Source organism: Tyto alba, unplaced genomic scaffold (assembly GCF_018691265.1).
Source record: "Tyto alba isolate M040663 unplaced genomic scaffold, T.alba_DEE_v4.0 Super-Scaffold_6, whole genome shotgun sequence".
NCBI lineage: Eukaryota > Metazoa > Chordata > Aves > Strigiformes > Tytonidae > Tyto > Tyto alba.
In genome coordinates this window covers 55,385,622-55,410,994 of record NW_024881327.1, presented here as the reverse complement: position 1 = coordinate 55,410,994, position 25,373 = coordinate 55,385,622, and the positions used below count along the sequence as shown (strand labels likewise).

General features: G+C 59.9%; 1 protein-coding gene across 10 annotated transcripts in view; it reads left to right on the top strand.

Annotated features, from left to right (window-relative positions):
* The window catches only part of DYSF (dysferlin), a 103,254-nt gene that overhangs the window by 807 nt on the left and 77,074 nt on the right, over nt 1–25,373 (top strand). For 3 of the 10 annotated variants that reach the window (XM_042807875.1, XM_042807878.1, XM_042807873.1), the window contains exons 1-24: nt 1,560–1,665; nt 3,712–3,767; nt 4,562–4,653; nt 7,144–7,249; nt 8,545–8,659; nt 8,810–9,006; nt 9,136–9,264; nt 9,951–10,013; nt 10,193–10,243; nt 10,337–10,367; nt 11,429–11,544; nt 11,732–11,858; nt 12,166–12,269; nt 13,238–13,306; nt 13,390–13,433; nt 13,592–13,674; nt 15,093–15,134; nt 15,859–15,974; nt 16,308–16,421; nt 16,955–17,132; nt 17,781–17,905; nt 18,409–18,515; nt 23,755–23,947; nt 24,478–24,633. In XM_042807875.1, the coding sequence (XP_042663809.1) occupies nt 1,572–1,665; nt 3,712–3,767; nt 4,562–4,653; nt 7,144–7,249; nt 8,545–8,659; nt 8,810–9,006; nt 9,136–9,264; nt 9,951–10,013; nt 10,193–10,243; nt 10,337–10,367; nt 11,429–11,544; nt 11,732–11,858; nt 12,166–12,269; nt 13,238–13,306; nt 13,390–13,433; nt 13,592–13,674; nt 15,093–15,134; nt 15,859–15,974; nt 16,308–16,421; nt 16,955–17,132; nt 17,781–17,905; nt 18,409–18,515; nt 23,755–23,947; nt 24,478–24,633 (2,508 nt within the window). In that variant the 5' untranslated portion in view covers nt 1,560–1,571. Of the gene's footprint in view, nt 1–1,559; nt 1,666–3,711; nt 3,768–4,561; nt 4,654–7,143; nt 7,250–8,544; nt 8,660–8,809; nt 9,007–9,135; nt 9,265–9,950; nt 10,014–10,192; nt 10,244–10,336; nt 10,368–11,428; nt 11,545–11,731; nt 11,859–12,165; nt 12,270–13,237; nt 13,307–13,389; nt 13,434–13,591; nt 13,675–15,092; nt 15,135–15,858; nt 15,975–16,307; nt 16,422–16,954; nt 17,133–17,780; nt 17,906–18,408; nt 18,516–23,754; nt 23,948–24,477; nt 24,634–25,373 lie in introns of those variants that run through there. The other 7 variants (XM_042807881.1, XM_042807879.1, XM_042807876.1 and 4 more) reach the window with 3 other exon arrangements.

Sequence of the window (25,373 nt, the reverse complement as noted above, 5' to 3'; positions counted from 1 at the left end):
ACGCACGGCCTCTTCTCCCGCTGTGACACTGGGACAGCCCCCGCCGCCGCTCTGGGGGACAGGGGAGGGGGTGGCAGCACCCAGGGGGACCTGGGACCCCCCCCCCATGGCCCCCGTGCTGGTGTGTCCCTAGTGCTGTGACATCCCCGGGGCTGGGAGCCACCCCGGTTTGCACCATCTCGGGGGTGCTGATGCTCCGCAGCCCGGGGCTGTGTCACCCCTGGGTGCTCCGGTGTCACCCCTGTCCTGGGCCCAGCGCCGGCTGCTCCCCATTCCCCGGTGCTGTTTCGTCCCCGGGGTGCGTTGCTCGGGCACCCCAAACTTGCAGCCTCCCCAGGCGCTGGTGGTTTTGCACCCTTGGGGTTTGCGGCACCCCCCATTCCGGATGATTTACCATTCTCGGGGCTCGCAGCATCCCTGGGGCCCGGAGCTTGGGCACCCCCAGGGCTCGCAGCACCCCCCCTCCTGGTGCTTTCCCACCCCCCCGGGCATCCCCGGATCCCGGTGATTTATTTACCATCCTGGGGCTTACAGCATCCCCGGATCCCTGTGCTCGGGCATCCTTGGGGCTCTCAGCATCCCTGGATCCTGGTGATTTAATTTACAATTCCTGGGGTTTGCAGCATGCCTGGTTCCTGGTGCTCGGACATCCTCGGGGTTCACAGCATCCCTGGGTTTTGTTAATTTATTTACCATCCCCGGAGCTCGCAGTGTCCCTGGATCCCGATGATTTAATTTACAATTCATGGGCTTCACAGCATCCCTGGATCCTGGTGACTTAGTTTAGAATTCCTGGGGTTCACAGCATTCCCGGTTCCCGGTGCTTGGGCATCCCCAGAGCATCCCTGAATCCCAGTGATTTCATTTACCATTCCCGGGGTTCGCAGCATCCCAGGATCCTGGTGATGTAATTTACAGTTCCTGGGGTTCGCAGCATCCCTGGTTCCCAGTGCTCGGGCATCCCCGGCGCTCGCAGCATCCCTGAATCCCAGTGATTTAATTTACAATTCCAGAGGTTCGCAGCATCCCCGGTTCCCGGTGATTTATTTACCATCCTGGGGCTTACAGCATCCCTGGATCCCTGTGCTCGGGCATCCTTGGGGCTCGCAGCATCCCCGGTTCCCGGTGATTTAATTTCCCAGCCCCGGGGCTCGCAGCATCCCCGGTTCCCGGGTTTTCGGTAGCCCCGGGGCTCGCAGCATCCCCGGTTCCCGGGTTTTCGGTAGCCCCGGGGCTCGCAGCATCCCCGGTTCCCGGGTTTTCGGTAGCCCCGGGGCTCGCAGCATCCCCGGTTCCCGGGTTTTCGGTAGCCCCGGGGCTCGCAGCATCCCCGGTTCCCGGGTTTTCGGTAGCCCCGGGGCTCGCAGCATCCCGGGGCTTGCAACCTCCGGAGCTGCCGCGCCGAGGCGCTCCGTGTCGCCGCCCGGGCAGCTCCTCCGCCCGCCGGGGAGGGCCGGGCCGGGCCGGGCCGGGCCGGGGAGGGGAGGAGGGGGGGTGGCGATGGGGGGACCGGATCCTGCCCGGGGCTGAGCCCGGCTCGGCCTCGCCGTGCCCTGCTCCATCGCCCAGCCATGCTGCGCTGCTTGCTCCAACGAGCCAGCCACCTCCCCAACTTGGAGAAGGGGGACAAGCAAAGCGACCCGGTGGCCAGCTTGACTTTCCGAGGTGAGGGGACCCCAAACCTGGGCCGGGGTGGGCAGGGTTATTGCTTTGCCAGACTCTTGTCTGCTTTTACAGCCCCCTCCAGCAAAGCCCGGCCGGGACCTACATCCATCCCGCAGAAGCCGGGCTTTGCTAAGCTCCATCCTTGTCCTAAATCCTTGCAAAATTCCACCCCCCCCCTGCGCCCCACTGCCGAGTGCACCACAGCCCCCCCCTCCATCCCCACCCTCCGGTGCATCCCGGTGCCGGGCTGACACGCGTGACACTGGCGTGTCCGAGGGTCGCTGGGGTGGGCTCTGAACTTTAGCGCTCTTCCCCCGTGGTTTTGGGGTGCGCAGGGTCGTGGGGGGACAGTGAGAGATGCCGTTGCCTCAGTGGCAAAGGAGATTTTTTTCCCTGGGGGACACGCACACACACTTGGGGACGGTCATTTAGCGCAGCCACCCGGTGTCACAGCATCTAAAAGTGATGGGGTGACAGGGGTGAGCCCCGGCACGGAGCAGGACCCGCCTTTGCCTCAGGGTGCTGCACCCCTGGGTGCTCTCAAACGCTCTTGTGCTTCGCTCTCATTAAGGTCTTGTAATTAATAATATGAGATTGATAAAAATAACCCGTTATCTAGGGGGTTACCCCATTGCTGTGGGAGGATGGAGGTCCCCCTGACTTTGCAACTCGAAAGCGCTCGCTGGAGGATTTTTTTTTTCTTTTTTTTTTTTTTTTTTTTTTAGCAGGCATTTCCCGGTGGTGGAAAATATCCATTTTTAGAAAAAAAAAAAAAAAAAAATAAGGAAAGGGATGAGTGGCTTCTGAGCCAGCCTTTCCTGTGCTGGGGGTGGGGGGGATCGGTGCTGCTGCCGGCCCCTGCCCAGCCGGCGCCGGGACCCCTGGGCTTCATCCTGCGGCGGGTGCTGGCTGCTCGCCCAGGGCCGAGGGTGGAAAAGCAGCTCTGGTCGGCCAAATCGCCACCCCCAGAGCGCGGGGGGAATCCCAGGGCCCTGCGTCCCGGGACGCCGAGGCGGAAGCGGGCGGCTGTGCCCTAAATCGGGGGGGTTTGAGGTCTCCCCGGCTCGGTGATGTCCGGAGGAACCGCGTCAGCTCGGGGCCGGGAGATTCAGCAGAGACGCTTTAAAATCTGAAAGAGGAAAAGGTTGAGCGAGGGATGCCGAAGAGACAGCCGAAAAGGAGAATATCTCAGAGCCACTCGTGCTCCCCTGTGTGCCACAGCCGCAGCCCGGGGTACCTATATATATCTATAGGGCCCTGCAGGGCGCCTGGCCGCTGTCCCCCGGGGTTTGAGTCACTGCTATTGTTTGGCTCTTCCTTTTCCTCTTCCCCCCCGGTCCCTCCCGTGACGGGGGCCCAGCGGGCGTTTGGCCGGTTTTCGGTGTGACCTGAGGGTCATGGTTTCGGGGTGCAGCTGGGGGGGGTGGGGGGGAATCCTTGGGCTGGATCCCCCCCCGGCACTGGGGCTCCTCGGGACGTTGGCTTTGGGCTGCTTTTAACTGCTGCCGCCCGACTCCGCTCCCTGGGGTGGCAGCGGTCCCATCCCTGGGGACCGGGTGACAGCATCCCCATCCGCATCTTTTGGGGGTGTCAGGGGGCCAATCCCCCCCCAGCCCCGTTCAGTCTGGAAGCATCCGACTGCTCTCACAAGGGCCGTGGGACCCCTCTGAGCCTTTACCGAGCTTTGGGGGGAGAGAGGAGGATGGCCGGGTCCCCCGTGTCACCTTCCAGCCCCAAATCCCACCCAGCAGATCTTGGGAGCCTCCTCTGCCCTGCTCAGGGGGAAACTGAGGCACGACACCTCGAGGTGACTTGCCTGGGGGTTTCCCAGCAAAGGTTTGAAGCTGGATCCCGTCCGTGCCTGCCGCAGCCCAGCTGGTGTGCGAGGGGCAGGGCCTGATCCTGCTCCTGGGTGCTGCGGGTGTCGCCGGAGGCTCCCAACCCCACCTGTGCGGGGCGGGGGGGGGGACACGACGGGAATTTTGGGTTCTTTCCCCGCTGTTCGGTGGGGAAACTGGTCTGCCCCACGTGTGTTGCTCCCTGCAGGCGTGAAGAAGAGGACTAAAGTCATCAAGAACAATGTGAACCCCGTATGGAACGAGGTGAGCGTGTCCCCCTCCCCGTCCCCATCCCCGGGGGGGGGGGGGGGCAGCCGGGGCACAGGGGACCCCAACAAGGTGCCCCGAGCACCGGGGGCTTGCAGGGGCCCGGTGATGCCCTGAGTTTGCCACCCCACAGCTGGGGGGGTGGGTGTGTGTGTATTTTTGGGGCCGGTCCCCATCATGGGCAGCACCATATCCGAAATTCCGGGTGGCGGGAGGATCAGGACAGAGCCTTGGCTCCCGCCTCTTCCCCTTCCATCAAGATCTTATCAGGGCTAAGCACGCACATTAAAAGAAGCTGTTTAAAAATATTGCAGCTCGAGGGGAAAACAAGTGTGTTTTACTCATCAGCCTGGCCCAGGGGAGGATATTTTTTCGAGCACCTCCTTCCTTCTAACCCTGACCTGGTGCCTTCATGGGTCAAAATGAAAAAAAAAAAAAAGGGGGTTTGGTGAGCAAACTAACACCGTTTTGGTGCAGAAATGCTGCGTGCCAGCTCCCATCGCTGTCTCCTTCACTCTTAATCCACGATGAGGGGGAGGCCTTTGCATGGGGCGTGTTTTTTTTTCCTGTGGGTCTGCCGGGGAATTTTGCCCAGGGCAGACGCGGTGCTGAGGTTTGTGCCCAGGGTTGGAGCTGTCGTGCTGCTGAAGCGGGTCGGGCGTTTCGGTTCCCTTCCTCGGGGTCCCGGCGGGTGCCGGAGCCCCTCGATGCCAGCGGGAGCATCGTGGTCCCAGCTGGGCGCTGATCTTGGACCCGCCCCCCCCTCGCCCCCTTTTTTCCCCCCCCTCCAGGGTTTCGAGTGGGACCTGAAGGGAGCTCCCCTGGACCCCGGCGCTGAGCTCACCGTCGTCGTGAAAGACCATGAGACCGTGGGGAGAAATAGGTGGGAGAAACATCGGGTGCCGGGTAGGAACGCCCCCGCCCCGCTCCCATCACCAGCACAGCCCACGCACACGCGTGTGCACACCCAAGGCTTTGCACGGGGGATGTGGGGGGGGGGGGAGGTTTGGGGTCTCCCCAGGCTCCCAGTGATGTTCCCCAGTTGCCCTTTGCAGCGCGGGCGGCTGGTGGGAGGCGAGAGCCGCATTTCTGGGCTGCTTCGCTCAACGGCTGGGGAGAAACAAAACAAAACAAAACAAAAACACAACCCCCCCCCCCCCCGCCACGTTTGAGGCCGGGGAGCAGACAAAGGACCCTTGTGCCCGCTGCCACCCCCCCCCCCCCCCGCCCCCCGGGAGCAAAGCTGGCGCCGTGAGGCCCCGGGGATGGGCGTCTGGCCCGGGAGGTGCGAGATGGTGGCCAAGCTCCTGTCCCCACCGCGCGTTGCCGGTGGAGCCGGGAAGGGTGGTGTTTGCAGAACAAACATCCCGGGGGGGCTTCCTTTCTCACCGCAGCTCCTGGTGACACCCCCCCCCCCCCCCCCCCCCCCCGCTCTGGGGGTTTTCCCCGGGGGGGGGGTCGGGGTCTCCCTCCTCACGGCGGCTGCGTTAGGAAGGGGGGTGGGAAGAGTTGGGGATGCCACCTCCAACCCCGGGGACACCCAGCCCAGCCCCCCACATCTTGCAGGGATGCTTTGGCTGGGATTGCTGCTTGAAGAGGGGGAAAAAAAAAAAAAAAAAAAAAAAAAAAAAAAGGAAGTAATTTATTTTTGGGTAGCAGAGGGTGGGAACCTGCTGCTTTGCTCAGGATGGGGAGGACGCCCCGGCGTGAAGGATCCTGTTTCCAGGGCTGGAGCTGATACTGGAGTCATGCTGGGGCTGGAGGCCAAGGGAGGTGGAAACTGGGGCCGGTCCAGCTCCGTGGAGTCGTGCGATTTTATAAACAGAGGAGGAAGATGGGAAAAGGGTCCCCAGCTCCTGCAGCAGGGAGATTTCACCTGCCTGCACGAGGAGCAGCAGGGACAGCGACGCTCTGGCGAGTGGGCCCTGCTCCATCACAAAGGTGATGGTGGAGTTTTGGTTTTTCTTCTCTCGGGAGAAAATACCAGCTGGGTCCATCAGCACGGGGGCGGCAAAGAGGAAATGGGGCAATTAATAGTAACGGGCAGTGAATGTCCTGTCTGGCTGCTGTGGCTGTCTGAAATCACAGAATCTGGTTTGGGTGGGAAGGGCCCTCACAGACCTCCCAGTGCCCCCCCTGCCCCGGGCAGGGCCCCCTTCCCCCAGCCCAGGGGGCTCCCAGCCCCGTCCAACCTGGCCTTGAACCCTTCCAGGGAGGGGGCAGCCACAGCTGCTCTGGGCACCCTGGGCCAGCGCCTCCCCCCCCGCACAGGGAACAATTTCTGCCTTATATATAACCTAAATCTGCCCTCTTTCAGCTTAAACCTGTCCCCCCCCATCCTACCCCCACCCCCTGACCCAGAGTCCCCCCCCCACCTCTCCTGTCCCCCCTTTAAGCCCTGGGAGGCCGCTCGAAGGTCCCCCCGGAGCCTTCTCTTCTCCAGGCTGAACCCCCCCAACTCTCTCAGCCCGGCCCCCCAGGGGAGCTGCTCCAGCCCCCCCAGCATCTCCGTGGCCTCCTCTGGCCCCGCTCGAGCAGCTCCGGGTCCTTCTGCTGTTGGGGGCCCCCGAGCTGGCCCCAGCACTGCAGGGGGGTCTCCCCAGAGCGGAGCAGAGGGGGACAATCCCCCCCCGGCCCTGCTGCCCCCCCTGCTCTGGCTGCAGCCCGGGGCACGGGTGGGTTCTGGGCACGATGCGTGAGATATTCACTATGGAGGGGTGCAGGAGGCTGGTGCTGGCTGCTGTGTTCCTTTGACGGCTTCCTGGGTTTTGTTGTTGAAGCAAAGGATTTATTGCGTTAGCATGGTGCTGGCTCACAGGCAGTTTTCCCCCCCTCCTGCCCCCCCAAGCCCCTCTCCTTGGGGCTGCTGGCTCTGGGCGGGGAGGAGTTGGGAGCCCTGCTCCCTGGGGAACTGGTGCTGCTGGCTGGGGTGGGAGGTGGTGCAGCGCCCGAAGGGTTAACCAGACACCAAGCACCAGGGAGCTGCTGAAACTCAATAGGGGAAAAACAGTTTTACGGTGGGTTAAAATCCTTCTGGGTGATGGTGGCCCCAGGCTGCCAGCTCTGATCTCACCCACCTCCAGTGAAACCCTCAAGCCCTCAGGTCTCTGTTTTCTCCGCTGGCGAATAAAAATCCATCAGCGCTTCTGTTTGTGGCTCCTGGATCCTCAGCGGGGACTTTTAGGTGCTTTTCCTTGGCAAAAAGGGGACAAAGTCCCCCGAGATCCTCGCCCTGGTTTTCTCACCCGGGCTGGGTCTGAGTCACCCGATGCCCGTCCCCCGCCTTGGGTCGGTCACTGGTGCCCGGGGTTGCTCCCAGCTGCGGCCCCTTGGCCCCTTCCCCTCCCGACCCCCCGTTGCTCTTTGTCCCCAGGTTTTTGGGAGAAGCCCGAGTGCCCCTGCGAGACGTCCTCTCCTCCCCCAGCCTGGCGGCCTCCTACAACCTCCCCTTGCTGGACACCAAGAAGCAGAGCACTGGGGTGAGTCCTCGCGTGGGGACCAGTGAGACCAGCTCAAGCAGCGTCCTGTCAGCTGCAGCTCCCAGCTTGAGACCGGTACAAACGATGTCCCTGACGGTTGTGGCTCCCAGTTGGACACCGGTTGTCCCATCCTGGGCTCGTTGGCTTTGAGCTTTACCTTTCAAGGACCAAACCCAGTGGCTCGGGGCGGTGGGGGGGGGGGGCAGCAGGAGGCTGCTTGGTCCGTGCTCGCACTGGGACCTCCTGTGCCGTGCTGGGGGACTCCCACAGCCCCCACAGCCCCCTCTCCTTCTCACCTTGCAGGTTGGGGAGACCTTTGCTGGGGACACCCCGGTGCATTGCTGGGGACACCCCAGTGTTTTGCTGGGGACACCCCGGTGCTTCGCTGGGGACACCCCAGTGTTTTGCTGGGGACACCCTGGTGCTTCGCTGGGGACACCTCAGTGTTTTGCTGGGGACACCCCAGTGTTTTGCTGGGGACACCCTGGTGCTTCGCTGGGGACACCCCAGTGTTTTGCTGGGGGCACCCCGGTGTTTTGCTGGGGACACCCCAGTGTTTTGCTGGCGACACCCCGGTGCTTCGCTGGGGACACCCCAGTGTTTTGCTGGGGACACCCTGGTGCTTCGCTGGGGACACCTCGGTGTTTTGCTGGGGACACCCCAGTGTTTTGCTGGGGACACCCCAGTGTTTTGCTGGCGACACCCCGGTGCTTCGCTGGAGACACCCCAGTGTTTTGCTGGGGACACCCCGGTGCTTCGCTGGGGACACCTCGGTGTTTTGCTGGGGACACCCCAGTGTTTTGCTGGGGGCACCCCGGTGCTTCACTGGGGACACCCTGGTGCTTTACTGGGGACACCCCAGCAGCAGATGGGTCAAACCCCTTTGCAGAGCAGATGTTGCACCCCTGGCTCCACACTGGGGGCCGCCAGGCTCTGTGGGGGGGGCACTGGGAGCGCCCCTTGCTGCCCGTTCCATCTTTCCCTCAGCTCCCCCCTCCTCCAGCCTTCCCCTGGCTCCCCCTCGGCATCCCGCTCCCTCCCCAGTGGATCCGGCGTCCGGCCCCAGTTCAGCCCAGCCTGGGGCTGTCGTCTAGTGGGATGGGGACCGGGTGGTCACCCCTGCTGCCCCCACAGACCCTGGGACACCCCTCCCTGCCGCCCCCTCGCTCTGGCCCTTTTCCCCAGCATTTGCCGAGTTGCTGCCGCTTTTGGGGCTGCATCCCCCACGCCCGGGCAGAGCATCGCGGGTGGCACCTGGACACCCACACTAACGATTATTTCCTTTTTTTTTCCAGGCTTTCCTCATCTTGCAAGTGTCCTACATCCCCCCGCCGGGCGCTGCCCCCCTGTTCCCCCCTCCAGCCCCCCCCGAGCCAGCACCGGCTGCTGCTGAGCCCGACACAGTCACCGGTAACGAAAAACCTTCACGTGCAGCACCGGGGGGGGGACGTGTCCCCCGGTAGCCTCGTGTTTTTCCCAGCTAGACCCCTCGCCCCACGGTCCCACAGCGCCCAGTCCCACGTTGCCCACATCCCCCATCTCCTTTCTCGCCCCGCGCAGAGACGGCCGGGGAGGAGGATGCGGAGGATCAGGCGGCGACGGGGGACGAGACGGAGCCCCCCTCCTCCTCCTCGGGGCCGCCGGGGTCTGAGCCCCCCTCGCTGCCCCACAAGCCCTCCGTGCACCACGTCCAGGGGGTGAAGCGGAGGAGGAGCTCCCCCAAAAAGCCTCTCTCCAACAAGCCGCAGGACTTCCAGGTGGGATGAGCTGCTCTCCCTCAACCCACCCCCCCCGCCCCAGCCTGTCCCTGTGAGGGGTTCAATCACCTCAGAGATGCCATCCCCCCCCCCGGGGTGCCCACCCCGGTGACCCCTCTCCCATCCTAGATCAGGGTGAGGGTCATCGAGGGCCGGCAGCTCCCTGGGGTCAACATCAGGCCCGTGGTGAAGGTGACGGCCGCCGGGCAGACCAAGAGGACCAGGATCCGCAAAGGCAACAGCCCCTTCTTTGACGAGGTGAGGGGGGGGGGGGGTGTGTCTCTGCTCCAGCTGTGCCTGGGGGGGGGGGGGGGGGGGAAGTCAGGAAAGGCTCGGGAGCATTATGGGTTGGGGTCCTGAGTGATGGAAACCCCGGCGCAGCCCCGGGGCCGGGATGTGGCGGTGGGGACCGCAGCGAGGACAGAAGCTCGGGCAGCAGCAGGGAGCCCCGTGGCACGTCCAGCATCCCCCGCCTTGGCGCAGGGCTCATCTTGGTCACCTTCCCGAGGTGACTCACGTGTCCCCGTGCCACCAGTAGCATCCTGGTGGCACGTCCTGGGCAGGGCTGCGCACAGGGGTGGGCAACGCAGCCGGGCGTGCAGGATGGGTGCGCTCGGCTGGACACGGGTGACGTGTCCCCAGCCCTGTCCCCAGCGCGGGTGCTTCAAGCCCGGCTTTTGGGATGTCCCCAAAGCCTCCTGCAGCCTGTGTTTTATCTGGGGACATCCCCACACCCCCCCCCCCCCCCCCCAGGAGAGCTGGTCTGGATGTGCCCTTGCAAACCAGCCCAGCAAAAGCCAACTGGAGGGTGGTGCTCATTGGGGGGTGCCCCTTCCAGTCTGTGGAGTCGGGGGCACGGGAGAGGCTGGGGGGGGGTGCAAATGTGCCCTGGGGGGAGGCTGGGGCAGATCTCCCCCTTGCACCCTCACCCTCCTTTCCCACAGACCTTCTTCTTCAACATCTTCGAGTCACCGGCCGAGCTGTTCGACGCGCCCATCTTCATCACGGTGAGCTTCAGCGAACGCCCACCCTGCCCCTGGGGAGGGCTGGGGCCATTGCCCCGTCCCCCTCCCCTCAGTGCTCTGGGAAATGCCCCCCCCGTTTCCCACGTGGGCACACAGCGGGGTCCTTCATCCTGGGAGGATTTGTGCCGGATTTACTGTTTTTCCTTATTTTCGTCCTGCAGGTTGTGGACTCTCGGTCTTTCCGGACAGACTCGGTGATCGGGGAGTTTCGGGTAAGGTCACTCTCTCTCCTCTTCCCCCCCTGTTTTCTGCCACGCTCACCCACGGCGTGGACGCTGACATTTCTTTTTCACTTTATTTCACAGATGGACGTCGAGACCGTTTACTCCGAGCCAAGTGAGCCCCACAGGCGGTCGGGGTCCAGGTCACCTCCTGCGGCTTCGGGGGGGCTGTCACCCTGGGAAACCCCTTCTTTTGGGACCAGGCACAGGGGAAACGCACACGCACATTACAGCTCTCATATACGGACCCGGACGTGTCCCTGTGCCCATCATCATCTCCCAGTTCTCTTCCCTTTCCCAAGCCCTCGAGGCTTTCAAGTCGTCGTGCTTCTGGCTCGCTGGCAGAAAGCCCCACCAGCACAGCCCAGCTCTCTTTTTATCTTGAGTGGGGCTCATTATTTTATCTTTTATCTATTATTTTAGCTCAAAGAAGATAAAATAATGCTTAGAACAAATTTCCTGCCTGAATCACAGCAGAGAAAAGCCTGATAATTTTTCGCTGTAAAATGTTAAGACCTACAAGACAAATTCCTTAGTACCAAGCTTTAACTTTTGGTCAGCCCTGAACTGGCCGGGCAGCTGGACGAGATGATCGTTGGAGAGTCCTTCCAACTGAATCACAGAATCGTTTAGATTGGAAAAGGCCTTCAGGATCTTCAAGTCCAACCTTGAACCTATTCTATTCTATTCTATTCTATTCTATTCTATTCTATTCTATTCTATTCTATTCTATTCTATTCTATTCTATTCTATTCTATTCTATTCTATTCTATTCTTTCTATTCTGTTCTATTCTATTCTATTCTATTCTATTCTATTCTATTCTATTCTATTCTATTCTATTCTATTCTATTCTATTCTTCTATTCTATTCTATTCTATTCTATTCTATTCTATTCTATTCTATTCTATTCTATTCTATTCTATTCTTTCTATTCTATTCTATTCTATTCTATTCTATTCTATTCTATTCTATTCTATTCTATTCTATTCTATTCTATTCTATTCCATTCCATTCCATTCCATTCCATTCCATTCCATTCCATTCCATTCCATTCCATTCCATATAAAAGGAACATAGTAATTATTATAAAAATACCACCCAACAGCATCCTTGAAGCCATCTCCCTGCATGTCTGAGGACCAGCACGGGGGTCTCAGTCTCTTTTCTCCCCCAGAACACGCTTTCCTCAGAAAATGGCTGTTGCTCTCTGACCCGGAGGACTTCTCTGCGGGGGCCAAGGGCTATCTGAAAGTCAGCCTGTTCGTGCTGGGGCCTGGAGACGAAGCTCCTGTGAGTATCATCCGGTTGTGATGGGGGCACCTTCCAGCCGTGGTACCCCACGCCAGTTCCCAGGGAAGCTGCAGCTTAGATCTCCCTCCGTTTCGGGGGCAAGGCGCTGGATTTTGGGGTCTTGCTGCTCATTTCAGGACTTTTGGGAAGCTTGGTTGTGTTTTCCCCTTGTCCTCTTGTCCTGCAGCTGGAGAAGAAGGAGGTCTCCGAAGACAAGGAAGACATCGAGGGCAACCTCCTGCGCCCCACCGGCGTCACCCTGAGAGGGGCTCATTTCTGCCTGAAAATCTTCAAAGCTGAAGATTTGCCCCAGAGTAAGTGTTTCCTTTACCGGGCTGGAGCGCGCTGGATCCGGCCCCTGGCGCTGCAGCGGGTTGTGACGCGCTGGAGAAAAATAAGGGCACGGTTAAGGAAACTTTACCCATTTCCTTGGTCCAAAGACCTTGTAGATATCGGTCAGTCGTAACGTACTGGGAGATCAACCCTTCACTGGTGCGAGCTGGTTTTGCCCTCCCGCTCCTCCCCACCTGGCTGCAGGGAGATGCGCAGCCTGGCCGGAGAGCCGGGGCCGTCGGACACAGCGTGCTTCCGTGGGCTTTCAGCATCTCCTTCTCTTCCCAGTGGACGATGCCGTCATGGACAACGTCAGGCAGATCTTTGGCTTCGAGAGCAACAAGAAGAACCTGGTCGATCCCTTCGTGGAAGTCAGCTTTGCAGGCAAGACGGTGAGCAGCCCCCTCCCTGGTCCCTGGGCTGGTTTGCAGCCACCCACTGGGAAAATTTGGTCCCAGAATGGGAAAAATTTGGTCCTTTGCTCTTCTGGAGCATTTGCAAAGGTCCCATCAGTCCTGGTCACACCCCGTCCTCTTTCCCTCTGTGTCTCAATGTCCTGAAGCTGGGGGCTGAGAGCAGCCCAGCCAATGTCCCCGGCCCTGTCCCCGTGTGCGTGGCACCCTCGGAGCCGCGCGGTGCCACCGGCCACGGCGTGCCGGGCTGCACCGCAGCAATTTCCTCGCTGGGCTCTTCGTGGTGCTGTTGCATTAAAAATGGGGATGGAGAGGCTGAGCTCCCCGGGGGCGGGGGGGGGGTTAGTGCGGCAGCGGAGGGTTGTGCTGCTCTCCTTGGCGCTGCCCGCAGCGGGCGGCTGGCTGTCCCCGTGCCACCGAGTGTCCCCCCGGGACTAACCGGGGCGTGGAGGTGGCTCCGGTGGCATTGCAGAGCCCCGTTCCCCTCCCTTTGTTGCTGGGTACTTCGCCAAGCGATATGTCCACCAGGGCACCACTTGCCTTTTGATCTGCTGCAACACTAAAGGGCTGAAAATCTCCTCTGCCTGTAAATCTTCCCCTGGGGACAGTGACTGGGGGGGGGGGGGGGCGGGGGGAAGGGGCTGGGGACATCATCCTGAGTAACCACAGGGAGAAAGGGGGAGAGTTTCTGGGGGTCCAAAGGGGGGTGAGATCCCCGAGCATCCTATAACATCCCCTACCTCCTGCACAGAGGGGTTTGCCCACGCGATGTAGAGCCCCACGGGGTCACCCGTCAGGCAGGGTCTGTATTTTTGGGGGGGGTCTGAGACCTCCCAGCTCCGTGGGCGGGGGGGGCGCGTGGCGGCCTTGTTTTGCTGGAGCGCGGCCGTGAGCTGCAAGCGCTGGCGTGACCCTGACTTTTCATCCCCCCCATCTCGCTCCTCCAGCTCTACTCGAGGATCCTGGAGAAGAACGCCAACCCGCAGTGGAACCAGCGGCTGACGCTGCCAGTGATGGTGAGTGTGGGGTGCCCCCCCGGCCCCCCCGCCCGCCCGGCCCCACCGCCGCTCACCCCTCCTCTCCCTGCCTCTTTTCCCAGTTCCCTTCCATGTGCGAGAAGATGAGGATCCGGGTGACCGACTGGTGAGCGGGGAGGGGGCTCAACGCGGTGTGTGTGTGTGTGGGGGGGGGGGGCTGCCGGTGGGGAAAGCTGAGCTGGAGGAGCGGGATGGGCAGGGGGACACCCCACGGGCAACCCACCTGGGGCCACGGTGTGATGGCATCCCCGGGTGGTGTTGCAGGGACCGTCTGACGCACAACGACGTCGTCGGCACCGCCTACCTCTGCATGTCCAAGATCTCGGCCCCCGGCGGGGAGCTGGAGGGTAAGGGGTGGGCGGGGGGGCAGCAGGGTGGGATTTGGGGTGCATGGCCGTGGGAGAGCACTGCACGCTCGTGGCTGGAGCTCGGTGTCGGCTTGGGGGGGACGTCACAGCCGCGACGGACCCCGCCAAGTCACCGCTGCTGGGGGAGACGTGGGATGGGGGTGCTGGGGGGGGGGGGGGGGGCGTTGCTCTGTCCTGCGGTCTGTTTTCTGGTTGGACCTCACCCCTCCCGGCTTGCGGTTTTGCAGATCTTCAGGTCTTCGCAGGGGCGCTGGGATGGGGTTGGTGCAGGGCCGTGGCGTGCCGGAGATTTTGCTTCCTCTTTCCCTTTCTGGGCGGAGGCGGCTGCTGTCCCCCGGTGGGTGACCGGCAGCGGTGCCACCAGGTGCCCAAAGATGCCACGTCCCACCTGAGGTGGCTGTCACGGGGTGGACGGGGCGGGGGGGGGGTTCGGGTCCAGCTTCGTGCTGAGGCTGCTGTCTCAACTCCCCGGGGGCTTGCCGAAGTGAAGGACCACCGCGGAGGTGCTGGCAGGGACGGGCTGGGTGACACCGGCTGTGTCCCCTGCGCCGAGCGGGAGGGTGGGGAGCTGGGGCAGGGTTGTGGGGCTGCCGGGAGCCAGGGCAGGGCCGGGGGCAGAGCCTGCCCCAACCTGCGCCAGCATCTCCCGCCGCTAACGAGCTTCGGTGGCATCTTCAGCCCCGTCACGACTCCCCCCGCTCTGCTCCCTTTGCTTTGTGCATCTTTGAGACTCTGGGCTGTCCTGCCCCACCACGAGCATCCCCGGGCCGGATGGGTGCACGATGGGGCTGGCCACATCCCCCCAGGGCATCAGCCCGGTGCAGAGCTGTAGCCACGCGTCCTGTAGCCCATGTGTGTGTGTCCCCCCCCCCCCCCAGCACTGCCCGGCTCTGCATGCAGGTGTGTGTGGAGTTGGGGTGCAGCACCGTTCCCCACCACGGTGCTTGTGTGTCCAGCCCCCGTCTCCCCCAGTTAAAGGGCAGCTCCTGGACTGGTCTGGAGAGATAGAGAGAGAGAGAGAGAGCAAGCCCGGGGAGGAGGAGGAGGAGGAGGTGGCTGCGAGGGCTCTGCCCGGGACCAGCATCCCCCACCCCACTGCTGAGACCTGCTCGATCCCGAGGAGGTGCCGGGGAACGGTGGCTCCATCCAGATTTTGTCCCATATGGAGCATCCTTCAGGATATTCTCAAATCCTCCTGTTTTACACCAATCCCACAGCCTCTGGAAGGGCGATAGGGCCATTTAACAACCTCTCCTTTTTCTCTCTCTGTCTCTCCAGTGTCTGTTGGCACTGAAAGCCCCTGAGAACATCCACCCTCATTTCCCGTAACCCTCCATCCTCCCTCCGCACTCCTCCGCCAGCCTTTCCTAACCTCTCTCCATTTCTTTGTGCCTCAGATGAGTTTCCTGCTCTCGCGAAGCCTCTGAAAGCCGTGGACCGTACGTCCCCTTAGCCTCTCAGTTTGCAATCTCCCCCCCCCCGGTCACTGTTTTGCTGGTTCAGCTGCCGTCAGGGCTGGAGCACCGCCCGGAGCTGGGGGAGCGTCGGCTGCATTGTGCCTGGGCGCCTTGGTGGGGAAAGGGGGGACGTCTCCAGCACGGCCTCCCCCTGCCCCGAGGAGCTCCCCTGCCCTTCCCCACGGCGGGTTTGGGGTGTCCGTGTTGGGCAGCGATGGCTTCGCGGGCTGGTGGGTGCTGAGCCAGCTGTGCCCCAGCAGCTTCCAGCTCAGGAGCTCCGAGCAGGACCCTGCAAACCATTTCTGCCCCTTGGCTGCTCCTCCTGCTCGAGGTTTCCTAAAAACGAGCCATCCTTTCCCCAACACTCTCTTGCTGCCTGATGGGGAGCGTGGGGCCAGCTCCTTGGCTGGTGTAAACCCCCTACGCTGGTTCACACCAGCAAAGCGTCGCTCTCCTCCTCTGGGGGGATGGTTCCTGGGACTGGGAAGCTCTGTGCCCCCCGCACAGCCCCACACCCACCTTGGCTTTCCTCCTGCTAAAAGGTAAGCGGTTGCAGGACTTGAAGGGGTTGAAAAACATTTCAGCATTTTGGTGGCCTCCAGCCACATGTGTGTGTTCCCTATGGTCCTGCAGTGAAGCCACACGGGACACGTCCCCGAGGTGCCTTGGGGATTCTCTAACGGCTCTTTTTCCCCGCGATCCCCAGCGGACGACGGGCTCGGGTTCCTGCCGACCTTCGGTCCCTGCTATATCAACCTCTACGGCAGCCCCCGGGAGTTCACCGGCTTCCCCGACCCTTACGAGACGCTCAATTTGGGAAAGGTGACATCGGCTTCTTTCCAGCACAACCTAAACTAAACTCCCACCCCTCCTTGCAAAAAAAAAAAAAAAAAAAAAAAAAAAAGCTGCTCTTAACCCAAACTGGCTTTGTTATTAGGAGCCTGCACCGCGTTTTCTCTCCCTGGCTATTCCCGCTGGCTAAACACCTCCTGGCCCTGCTCTGCTGCCCAAACGCTCTCTACCTTCGAAGCTCTTGCAGAAATATTTTGCCTGACCTCGCTCCTCTGCAACGAAGCCCACTGAAAGCAAAGGCAGAGCTCGCCTGCAGGGAGGGGGGCACCGGGGTCCTGACGCCTGTCCCTGGTCTCCCCCAAGGGCGAGGGAGTCGCGTATCGCGGCAGGATGCTGGTGGAGCTGGAGACCAAACTGGCGGAGCACGGGGAGCAGAAGGTGGAGGACATCTCGGCGGATGATGTCCTGCGGGTGGAGGTAACGGGGTCTCCGTGGGGCATCCGACCCCCTGGGCCCTGGGGTCGGCCCTCCGGCGGCATGGTGTGTGCGTGGGGCACCAGGGAAGGGGCATGAGCGTTGGTCCTGGGTGGGTGATGTCCTGTGAGCGGCGGCGTGGTCCGTGAGCTCTTGGAGGGTGTCTCCTGCCGAATTTTGCCCCCAAGGTGTCCCGCTTGCTCCGAGCTGTTGCAGGGCAGCGAGCAGACCATGGCGGACACGGTGGGAGATTTGCCTCAACTCAGGGGCTGGCACGGACGCGCTCCTTTTGCTCGCTTCTTCAGATTTAAACCGCGTTTTTTCACGGAAAGGCCCAGCCTTCTCCTTTGTCAGGTTCCTCCTAAAGATCCCACCCCAAATCCCCTTGCTGCAGCTCAGGCTTTTCGTCCCTGCAATAAGCTTTTCCGTCTCGGAGGCCTCGCTGAGCTGGGGGGTGTTGGGGTAGCGGAGGGTCGGGGTGCAGGAGAGCGGTGGCAGCGTCTCCTCTAGGGACACGCTCCCCCCGCCCGTTGCAGAAGTACCTGCGCCGTCGGAAGTACTCCCTCTTCGCCGCCTTCTACTCAGCCACCATGCTCCAAGACGTGGACGATGCCATCCAGTTTGAGGTCAGCGTCGGCAACTACGGCAACAAGTTCGACAACACGTGCCTGCCCTTGGCCTCCACCACGCAGTACAGCCGGGCCGTGTTTGACGGTGAGCAGCGCCGCCCGGACCGAGCACGGGGACGGGCTGTCCAGGGAGGGTGTGGAGGCTCCATCCTTGGAGATACTCAAACCCCAGCTGGACGTGGGCCTGGAGAAACGGCTCCGGGTGACCCTGCTTGAACAAGGGTTGGACCAGATGACCTCCGGAGGTGCTTGCCCACCTCAGCCGTGCTGCGAAGGGGTAAGGTGTGACTGGGGAGGAGGGGGAAAGCCAGGACTACTTCTCGCAGCTCTGTGCTGACCTGAAGTGGTTTTGGGGCAGTCCGCTGGTGCTAAGGGAACCTTCTTCTCTTCAAGAGAGAGACGGTGCTTTGGGGTGGCCCTCCCCTGGCTCCTGTGGGGCTCTCGCTCTGCTGTGAGATGTCCCCATCCCACTGGGGTTGTTCTGCTGGTTGCAGGAGCTGCTGCGGCCATGGAGGTTGACGCGCATCCCTTAGGGCCTTGCTGTGCATTGCTGTGTTGCACAAGGGCTTGGGGAACATAATCCCCAGCCTCTTGCTCCAAAAGAGCCCCAGAAATGGGCTTCTGCCCAAGGCCAAATGCTGCGCTGCCCCGCTTCATCTCTGCTTCGGTCCCGAGGAGTGGGGTCCCCCGTCACCCTAATGCCGTGAGCTCACCGGTGTGCCGTGTCCTCCAGGTTGTCAGTATTACTACCTGCCCTGGGGCAACGTGAAGCCCGTGGTGGTGTTGTCATCCTACTGGGAAGACATCAGCCATCGGACCGATGCTCAAAACCTTCTCCACCACGCGGCAGACAGGCTGGTGAGTGCCGCGGTGGCAAGGAGCGTTGTCCGCCTTGGGGGACAGGGAGGGGGGCAGAGGACATCTCCAGGCCGGGTCAGGTTTGGGGTTGGATGACTCTTGTGCTGTGGAGGGGAAATCTGGTGGGGTCCCAGATGCCCCACTCAGCCCGTGGAGTGACGGAGGGAAAGAGACCACCCTCATCCTCGCTGGGGTGACAGGGGGGTGTGACGCAGTGCTTTGCCGTGCCACACACCTGCCTACCCATGCAGGCGCAGGAGGCGAGGACCTCCCTTCAGCTCCTGAGCTATTTATGGAATTTCTTGCTGTATTTCATGATTGTTTCCTCTGGAGCTCCAATGGGAGCAGAACCAGAGGTGCGGAGCCCTGGTGGGACCCGGGCTGGAGTTTCTGATGGCGGGGAGCAGCCCCAGGCACTCGCTGGGAGGGTCCCGGACGTGGGATGGAGCGGGGCACCCGGGGGGTCCCTGCTGTGCAGATTCTCTTCCCCATCTGTCATGCAGGAGGCGAACCTGGAGAAGGTCCACCTTGCTCTCAAGGCCAACCGCTTGCCAAGTGAGCTGGACACCCTGGGTGCTCAGCTGATGGATGACATCATCGCCGACTGCAGGTATTTTCTGCCAGTTTTGACTGTGAGCCTTTTCATGCCGTTTATTGCGAGAGTACTTATTTATCCTGGAAGGGCCAACTTCTCTCTCTTTTTTTTTTTTCTCTGAAAAATGCTGGTCCTCTGCTAATGTTCGCTTCAAACGTTACCGAGCCAAGGCATGGAGTTGAAAAGGTGGCATTTAAGGCAAATCATAAATTTCCAGCCGTCACTCGAGGGCCGCGGCCCGGCTCACCTGGCTGCGCGGCATTGTGTCGGGGCGGGAGCCGGAGCCAGCCCAGGCAGAGGGCCGGGGGGCTTTGTGGGTTGAGGGGCCACCGATGGGACTTCCCGGTTGAGTCTTGGGTGCGCGGCGCAGGAGGCACCGGTGCGGAGCCCCCGAAGGGGTTGTTCGGCTGTGCCGGGCTGTGATGCGTCCAACGGCCGGACCAGGGGATGTTGCGGGGCTGGACGGCACAACCATCCCAGCGACCCCGTGGGCAGCACCACCAGCATCTGCTGCTGCTTTGACCTTGCCGAGCACACGAACATTCCTTCCGAGCACACTCCGCAGGGTGCCGCAGGCTTTCCCTCTGCGGAGCCTGGTTTTTTTTTTTTTTTTTTTAGGGCTGGATTGTGCTTTGTGGGGATGAGGGGCTGCTCCGGGGAGCATCGCTGCCGTTTGACCATGACGTTGTATCCCAAGGAGCGGCTCAGCCCTCAGGAAGGTGTTTCAGGGACTGACCTCACCAGGGTCCTTGGACCATGGTTCACCTTCAAGTATGCCCGTGGAGATGATCTCCAAGTCCCATCCCATGCCCATGCCTGGCCACAGAGCTTTCCTGCAGCAGCTCCGTGCTGTCAATCTGGGGAAGGACAACAGTAGGATCGTTGGTGTGTTTTTAGCCCTGGCAAGCCCTTGCCAAGGGGAATTAAGAGAGCTGCCGTGCCTCTTGGATCTTTCTTGCCTTGGGAGGCGGGCGGGGAGCAGCCAAGCTGCAGAGACAGCCCTGCACCGGGCTGGGACAGCCCCAACGGTGGCAACCGGTGGCTGTGGTGGGTGGACCTCCATGGCCACTGAGCTTGTGTGGTGGCTCTTGATGCTTTACCTCAGCAAAGAGGGATAATTTGGCCTTCTTGGCTGGTTTTGGGGCCATCAAACCTGCTGGGATCAGTGGTTCCCCACCCCTTCCACAATAGCCACCAGCTTGCAGGACCATGCCCACTGTTCACCCGGGCTTCTGCCAGTGAAGAGTGGTGAGCTGAGCTTGCTGCTGAGCCCTAGGTCCCCCTTTTTGTCCCCCCTGCTCCTTGAAAGGCCCAAGGAGAGGTTGTGGAGGTTCTGGGGGGGCAGGGGGCATGGGGGGTGCAGCCTCTCTGGACCCTCCTGTGACACCAGTGTGGGACCAGACACCTGGGCGAGGAGACCTTGAACGAGCTGACCCTGCTCCACAGCCCTGCTGGGGGACAGGCTTAAGAAAACACACACACACACATACTTACAACCTCCCTATTTATTTGCTTTTGAGCCTCAAAAGGAGATGTGTTTTGCCCCCTGCGCACGCTGGCTCTGCTGGAAAGGTCGGAGCCATCAATGGGCTGCGGGATGGGACCGGAGGGCTGAGCCACGGCTTTGGGTTTTCCAGAGGTCCTGTGCCCTCCAAAACAAATTCAATTAACCAGGAGGGGAAAAATGTGGCCGCGGGATGTGCCAGATCTGTGGTTCCTGCTGGCTCCTGGCCCCGCTCTGTGCTCGGCTCCCACGGGATGCGGCTCCTCTGTCTCTGCAAGGGCTTGGTGCAGGGGCTGGGACTGGCTGGCCAGGGTGGTACTTGAGATTAGGGGTGGCTGAAACAGCCCCGATGGCTTTTTTTTTTTTGGGGGGGGTGGGTTTGCACCGCTCCATGTGCTCAGTCTCGGGGGGGGATGAGCTGAGCCATGCAGCTGGACCTGTCCGCAGCTCCCCCCATGACACTGCCTGTTACGGCCCGGACTGGGATCCCAGGGAGTCGTAAAGGTTCTGTGATCCCCTCAGGTTAAATTAAGGTGAAATGACACCAAACGACCATGGTTTTACTCGTGGTAGAAATAACAAACTTGGAAAAGGCTAGGAAGCAATATGGTCTCTTATTGATAAATTTGTAAGAAAGGAAAGAAAGGAAAGGAAGGAAAAGAAAAAGAAAGGACAGAAAGAGAGTCTGATTCACCACCCCAGGTTCCAGCGTCGTCTCAGGTCTGGAAATCTTGGGTGGTGGGTGCACACACAGCAAAGTTCTCTGTCGTCTTTTAAGTTCATCTTATCGGCTGATTCGCATGCTGGATCGAGAGAGACGGGTATTCCGGGAACTCATTTCCATGAGGGACAAGGTGGTCCTGCTCCCCACAGCACCTTTACTTCTTCCTCAGTTTTTTTTTTTTTTTCTTCTTGGGTAATTGTCCAGCCTTTAGCTCAGCAGTCTTTTTGGCCCAAACATACAGTTTCCTTCGAGGCTTATCCGAGGAATCTGGCACGGCAGCAGCTGGCAGTGGAGCCGCGCACCCTTCGATCCCCCCGCGCTGCCCTGGGCGGCTTCCTCAGCCCCGGCACAAAGACCCCGGCCTGGCCTCGAGGTTTGCTGTGCCGAGGAATGTTTGAGGCATCAATTCCTTCAGCTCCTTATGCTGCCCAAGCCTGCTCGCTGTGCTCGGCCGGAACAGGGCTCATTTCCATCAGGGCTTCGGAGGGATGAGGACAACACCTTGCTGCTGCCGATCCTCCTCCGGGTCCGGATCTCCCCACCTCCCGTTCCCCGGAGGAAAGCAGTGACGTGGTGCCAGCATCTCCTTGGCCATCGTCTTTCCCAGACCTTCGCGTGAAGAGGCGGGAGACGGCCGCTCTCTGGAAAAGAATTGGAAGTAGCTCACAAATGGACAAAGTTAGGGAAAGGTGAGGTGCAGCAAAACCATGTCCCCGAAACGCTGGATTGCAGCCAGGTCCTGGCAGCTCCCGCAGCTTCTCTGTGCCGGTGAGCTGCAGCGCTGACCTGAAGGGTGGGTTTTGTCCTTCTGCTCCTGGCCGCGTCTCCCGTGGCGTGAGGATTGTTCTGTGCTGGAGCTCGGAAGAAAGCTGCCTGGGAATTGACCCCTCCACCGTTCCCTGTCGGAGCTGGGAGCGTGGCAAAATATGGAAGGGGTGGCCAGAGAGCCCCTGCTGCAGAGGAGGATCCACGTTTTCGATCGTCCTTTTGGTCTTCCTCGTACTTCGCCGAATTCTGTTGCACCTTTCCCCAGCTGGAAGCACAGTGTTCACACGAGGAAGCACCACACATTTCTGTGTTGGCACAGTGATGGTCTCAGTTCAGCCCTTTGGCTTTTTCTTAATAATCCGTGACCAGAGAGGTAACAGGATGGTGCTGTGGGCTCTCGGGTCCAGATTGCCCACCTCCCTGCTCTTTTCGTCTTAGTTGTGGTTTTTGCTAGCCTCCTGGATGCAAAAGTCCAACTTTCTGATCTTGGGTCCCCCCAGATCCCCCCAGATCTCCTTGAGGTTGCCATCACGTTGTTCCTTTCAGTCCTTCAATCGTTAATCTTAAGCAATATTAAGCACAAAGCTGGAGATCCCACCCAACCGTCCAACCGTTTCCCACTTGAATTCTGAACGATTTGCTGCTCCACTGGTTCCCGCCCCCGCTCTGCTCCCGGCCGCCGAGGCGGGACAGACCCCGACGAGGGGCTCTGCCCCGAGATCCTCCCTGCTCCCAGCCTTTTTGCTCTGAAAAATGCTGTTTCTGGCTCTGGCTCACCAGATGGAGGTGACACCTCGTGTCCTTTATCCACCTAAACAGGGACAGCTCTTTGCGCTTTGCATTTTTAATGGGCACTCCTCCATCTTTCTGCGTTTTTCTTTTTTCAACTACTTCATGGTATTTTTACATTTCACTTGGTGGAGTCTGTGGTCTTTTCCATTTTCCCATTTGAGCAAAATCTAACTTCGTTTAATCTTTGTAGTCTCTGACATGCAGCACGTATCTCCAGGGACAAAATGTCTTCAAGCCATTTCCATTCTGCCTACAGGTTTTAGCCCTTTCTGCTCCTCCTTTCCACAGACCTTTAACACATTCTCTCTTTTTTTTTGCATAGTTTTATCATTTATCTTTCTGAAATAGAATTCAACTGCAGTGGGTATTTTTTTTTTTTTTTTCCCTGTTCCTGCAGGGATATTGAAGTACATCCTAGTTTCTGCCCCAAAGTGGTTTGCTTGATGGGTGAGCAGTGTCTTTCCCATGCACCAGTGCACCAGTGACAATGCAAGCCATGGAAAACAAGTGGGAGGTCAGCTCATTAGCAGCTCCCTCATAATAAAAACACAAACGAAACGTGGGCGTACAAAGCTGAGGTCAGGGAGTGCGACCAGTCTAACCCTGGAGGGCTGCAACCCCAACATGGTCTTTTAATTTAGCTGCTCACACAGCATGTTACTGAATGATCGGGCTCATTAACACCCGCAGCACTCTGGCTCCTTTTGGAAATAACAGCAAACCCAACTCTCTTCAAGAGAAATGAAAGACCTAAATTTCGCTGTCCCAGTTTCAACTGCGCGTCCCTCCCCAAGCGTCCTGTAACTTTGACTTTATGCAGAAAGTAGAAATTTAATTTGCAGGTTTAGCCAGACCAGGTTATTAACCTGGGACAACCCGGGCAGGTGCCATGCTGTGTGTCTGTCCGTGGCGTGTCTGGATGAGCGCGGCTGGGCAAGAGATATTGTCCTTTGTATTTATCATGCAATGACAATGGGGCTGATGGAACCCAGTCCCAGCCCGAGGGGGGGATGCGGCGGCTGCTGAGGGGGCTGCAGGCTGGGAGCCGGGAGCAAGAAGAGCATTTATAACAGCAGCACCATAAATCACCGCATTTTACAGGAAAACCTCTAAATGGCTCAGTGCAGCGGTGATCCTCCCGGACTCCTGAAGCATTTATCCAGCAGCTTGAATCAATTTATATTAAAATGTGTGTGTGTGTGTGTGTGTGTGTACGTGGTGTGCACGGCTCAGCCAGGGCCCCATCCTGGCTGCTGTGGGTGATGTGTGGGGGCTCCAAGTGTGGTTTGAAACTCCTTCGCTCTTGGCATTGCCGCGTTCCCCAAGTGCGTCTTCGGCGGCTTGTTAATTTTTTTGGAAGCTCGCTGAAAAGGAGGGAAGGAAAAAAAAAAAAAAATGGAGAGCAAAACCCCCACGAGGGGATGAGTGAGCTGCTAACGGTGCATCTCTGCCCGTCCCCCCCCCAGCCTGGCCCTGCCTGACGTCCTGGGGAAGCCGGCCAGCACCCACCTGGACCAGCACCTGTACCGATTTCGCAGCACCAACCTGGAGCAGATGGTGAAGGCAGCCCTGAAGCTCAAGCACGAGGACTCGAGGCTGTCGGTGGCCCTGGAGCAGGCAGAGGACTGGCTCTCCAGGCTGAAGGCCATGGCAGAGGAGGTAACGCTTGCAGGAGATGTTTTTTGACCTTGAGGCAGGGGGGGGTGTGTGTCTTGTTCTTCCCGAGCTCCCCATCATGGTACAACGGCTGGGAGCCATCGCCCGGCGACACGGTGGGAAGCAGAGATGATGCTGATCTCTCAGCCCTGGCCCCCCCCCCCCCCGCAAGGGTTGCACCCACGTCCCCGTGCCGTGATGGGAACCGAGTTAGGAAGGGGCTGGGTTTGGCACCCAACCGTCGGGGTTCAGCCTTGTTCGTGGCAGATCCGTACCCCCAACCAAAGCAACCTGAGCTGTCTGCAGAACCGGGGGGGGGGGCAATGGGAGGAACGGGGTGGGGCTGCTCTGCCCTGGCCAGACCCTGGAGCTGCTGAAATGCTGTTTGGGCCAACTCACTCCACGGGCTTGTGTTGATGGTGGGACCCGGGGCACGGCTGCTCGCCAGCCCCCTGCATCCCTCCATGGCCGACGTGCTCGTTTGGAGCCACCCCCCCCCCTCCCCCAAAGTTGCCCGTTTTTGTGTTTTCCAGCCCCAGAACAGCCTGCCCGATATAGTGATCTGGATGCTGCAGGGACACAAGCGCGTAGCGTACGCCCGCGTGCCAGCCCACGAGGTCCTCTTCTCCAGGGGCACCTCCGGCTGCTGCGGCAAGAACTGCGGCAAGCTGCAGACCATCTTCCTGAAGGTACCTTGCCCTTTGATGCATGCGCATGCCTGGCGTTTATTTTTAAAACTTTTTTTTTTTTTTTTCCCCTAAAAAAAAGAAGAGAGGGAAAATCAAGCAGGGAGACCTGAAATCCCAACGCAACGTTAGCCCACGAGGGCCCGGGGCTCCAAGGACCCCCCAGGCCCAGTTTCAGCCCGGTTGAAGCTGGTCCTTCATGGGCAGGGCCTGTCTGTGCTTCTGGTGGGGCTCAGCTCCTCTTACACGGCTCTGCAGCAGGTCCCCGTGAAGTTCCTCATATTTTCTGCAAGTTCCAGGGCAGTGAAGATGGGTGCACTTTGGCTCAGATGGTGCTTTTTAAAAAAACATATTTTATTTTTTAATTTTTAATGTTATTTTATGTTTTTCAAAATTCCTGACCCTCTGCCACCCCAGGAAATTCAAGCTGCGGCCTCCTCTGCCAGGCACTTACCGAGCTTCTCACATCACAAATGATATTTCTTTGGCCTTTTGCTGCGTGCCAGCTTGGGAGCAGACAATCAGTGCTGAACAAGCTCTGAGAAAATAAAGTGAAATAAAATAAACTGAATAAACCCCAAAACCCCAAGCCCAGCTGGCAGCAAAAGATGAACAAAAATATATTGGTTTTTTTCTGTACTTTAGCTTTGGATGGAAAACTAGCATCACTTGAAGGCGAAAAAAAGTAACTGAGAGAGAGAAAAAAAGGCAGTGAGACATCTCCTTGTTTATTCTTTCTATTT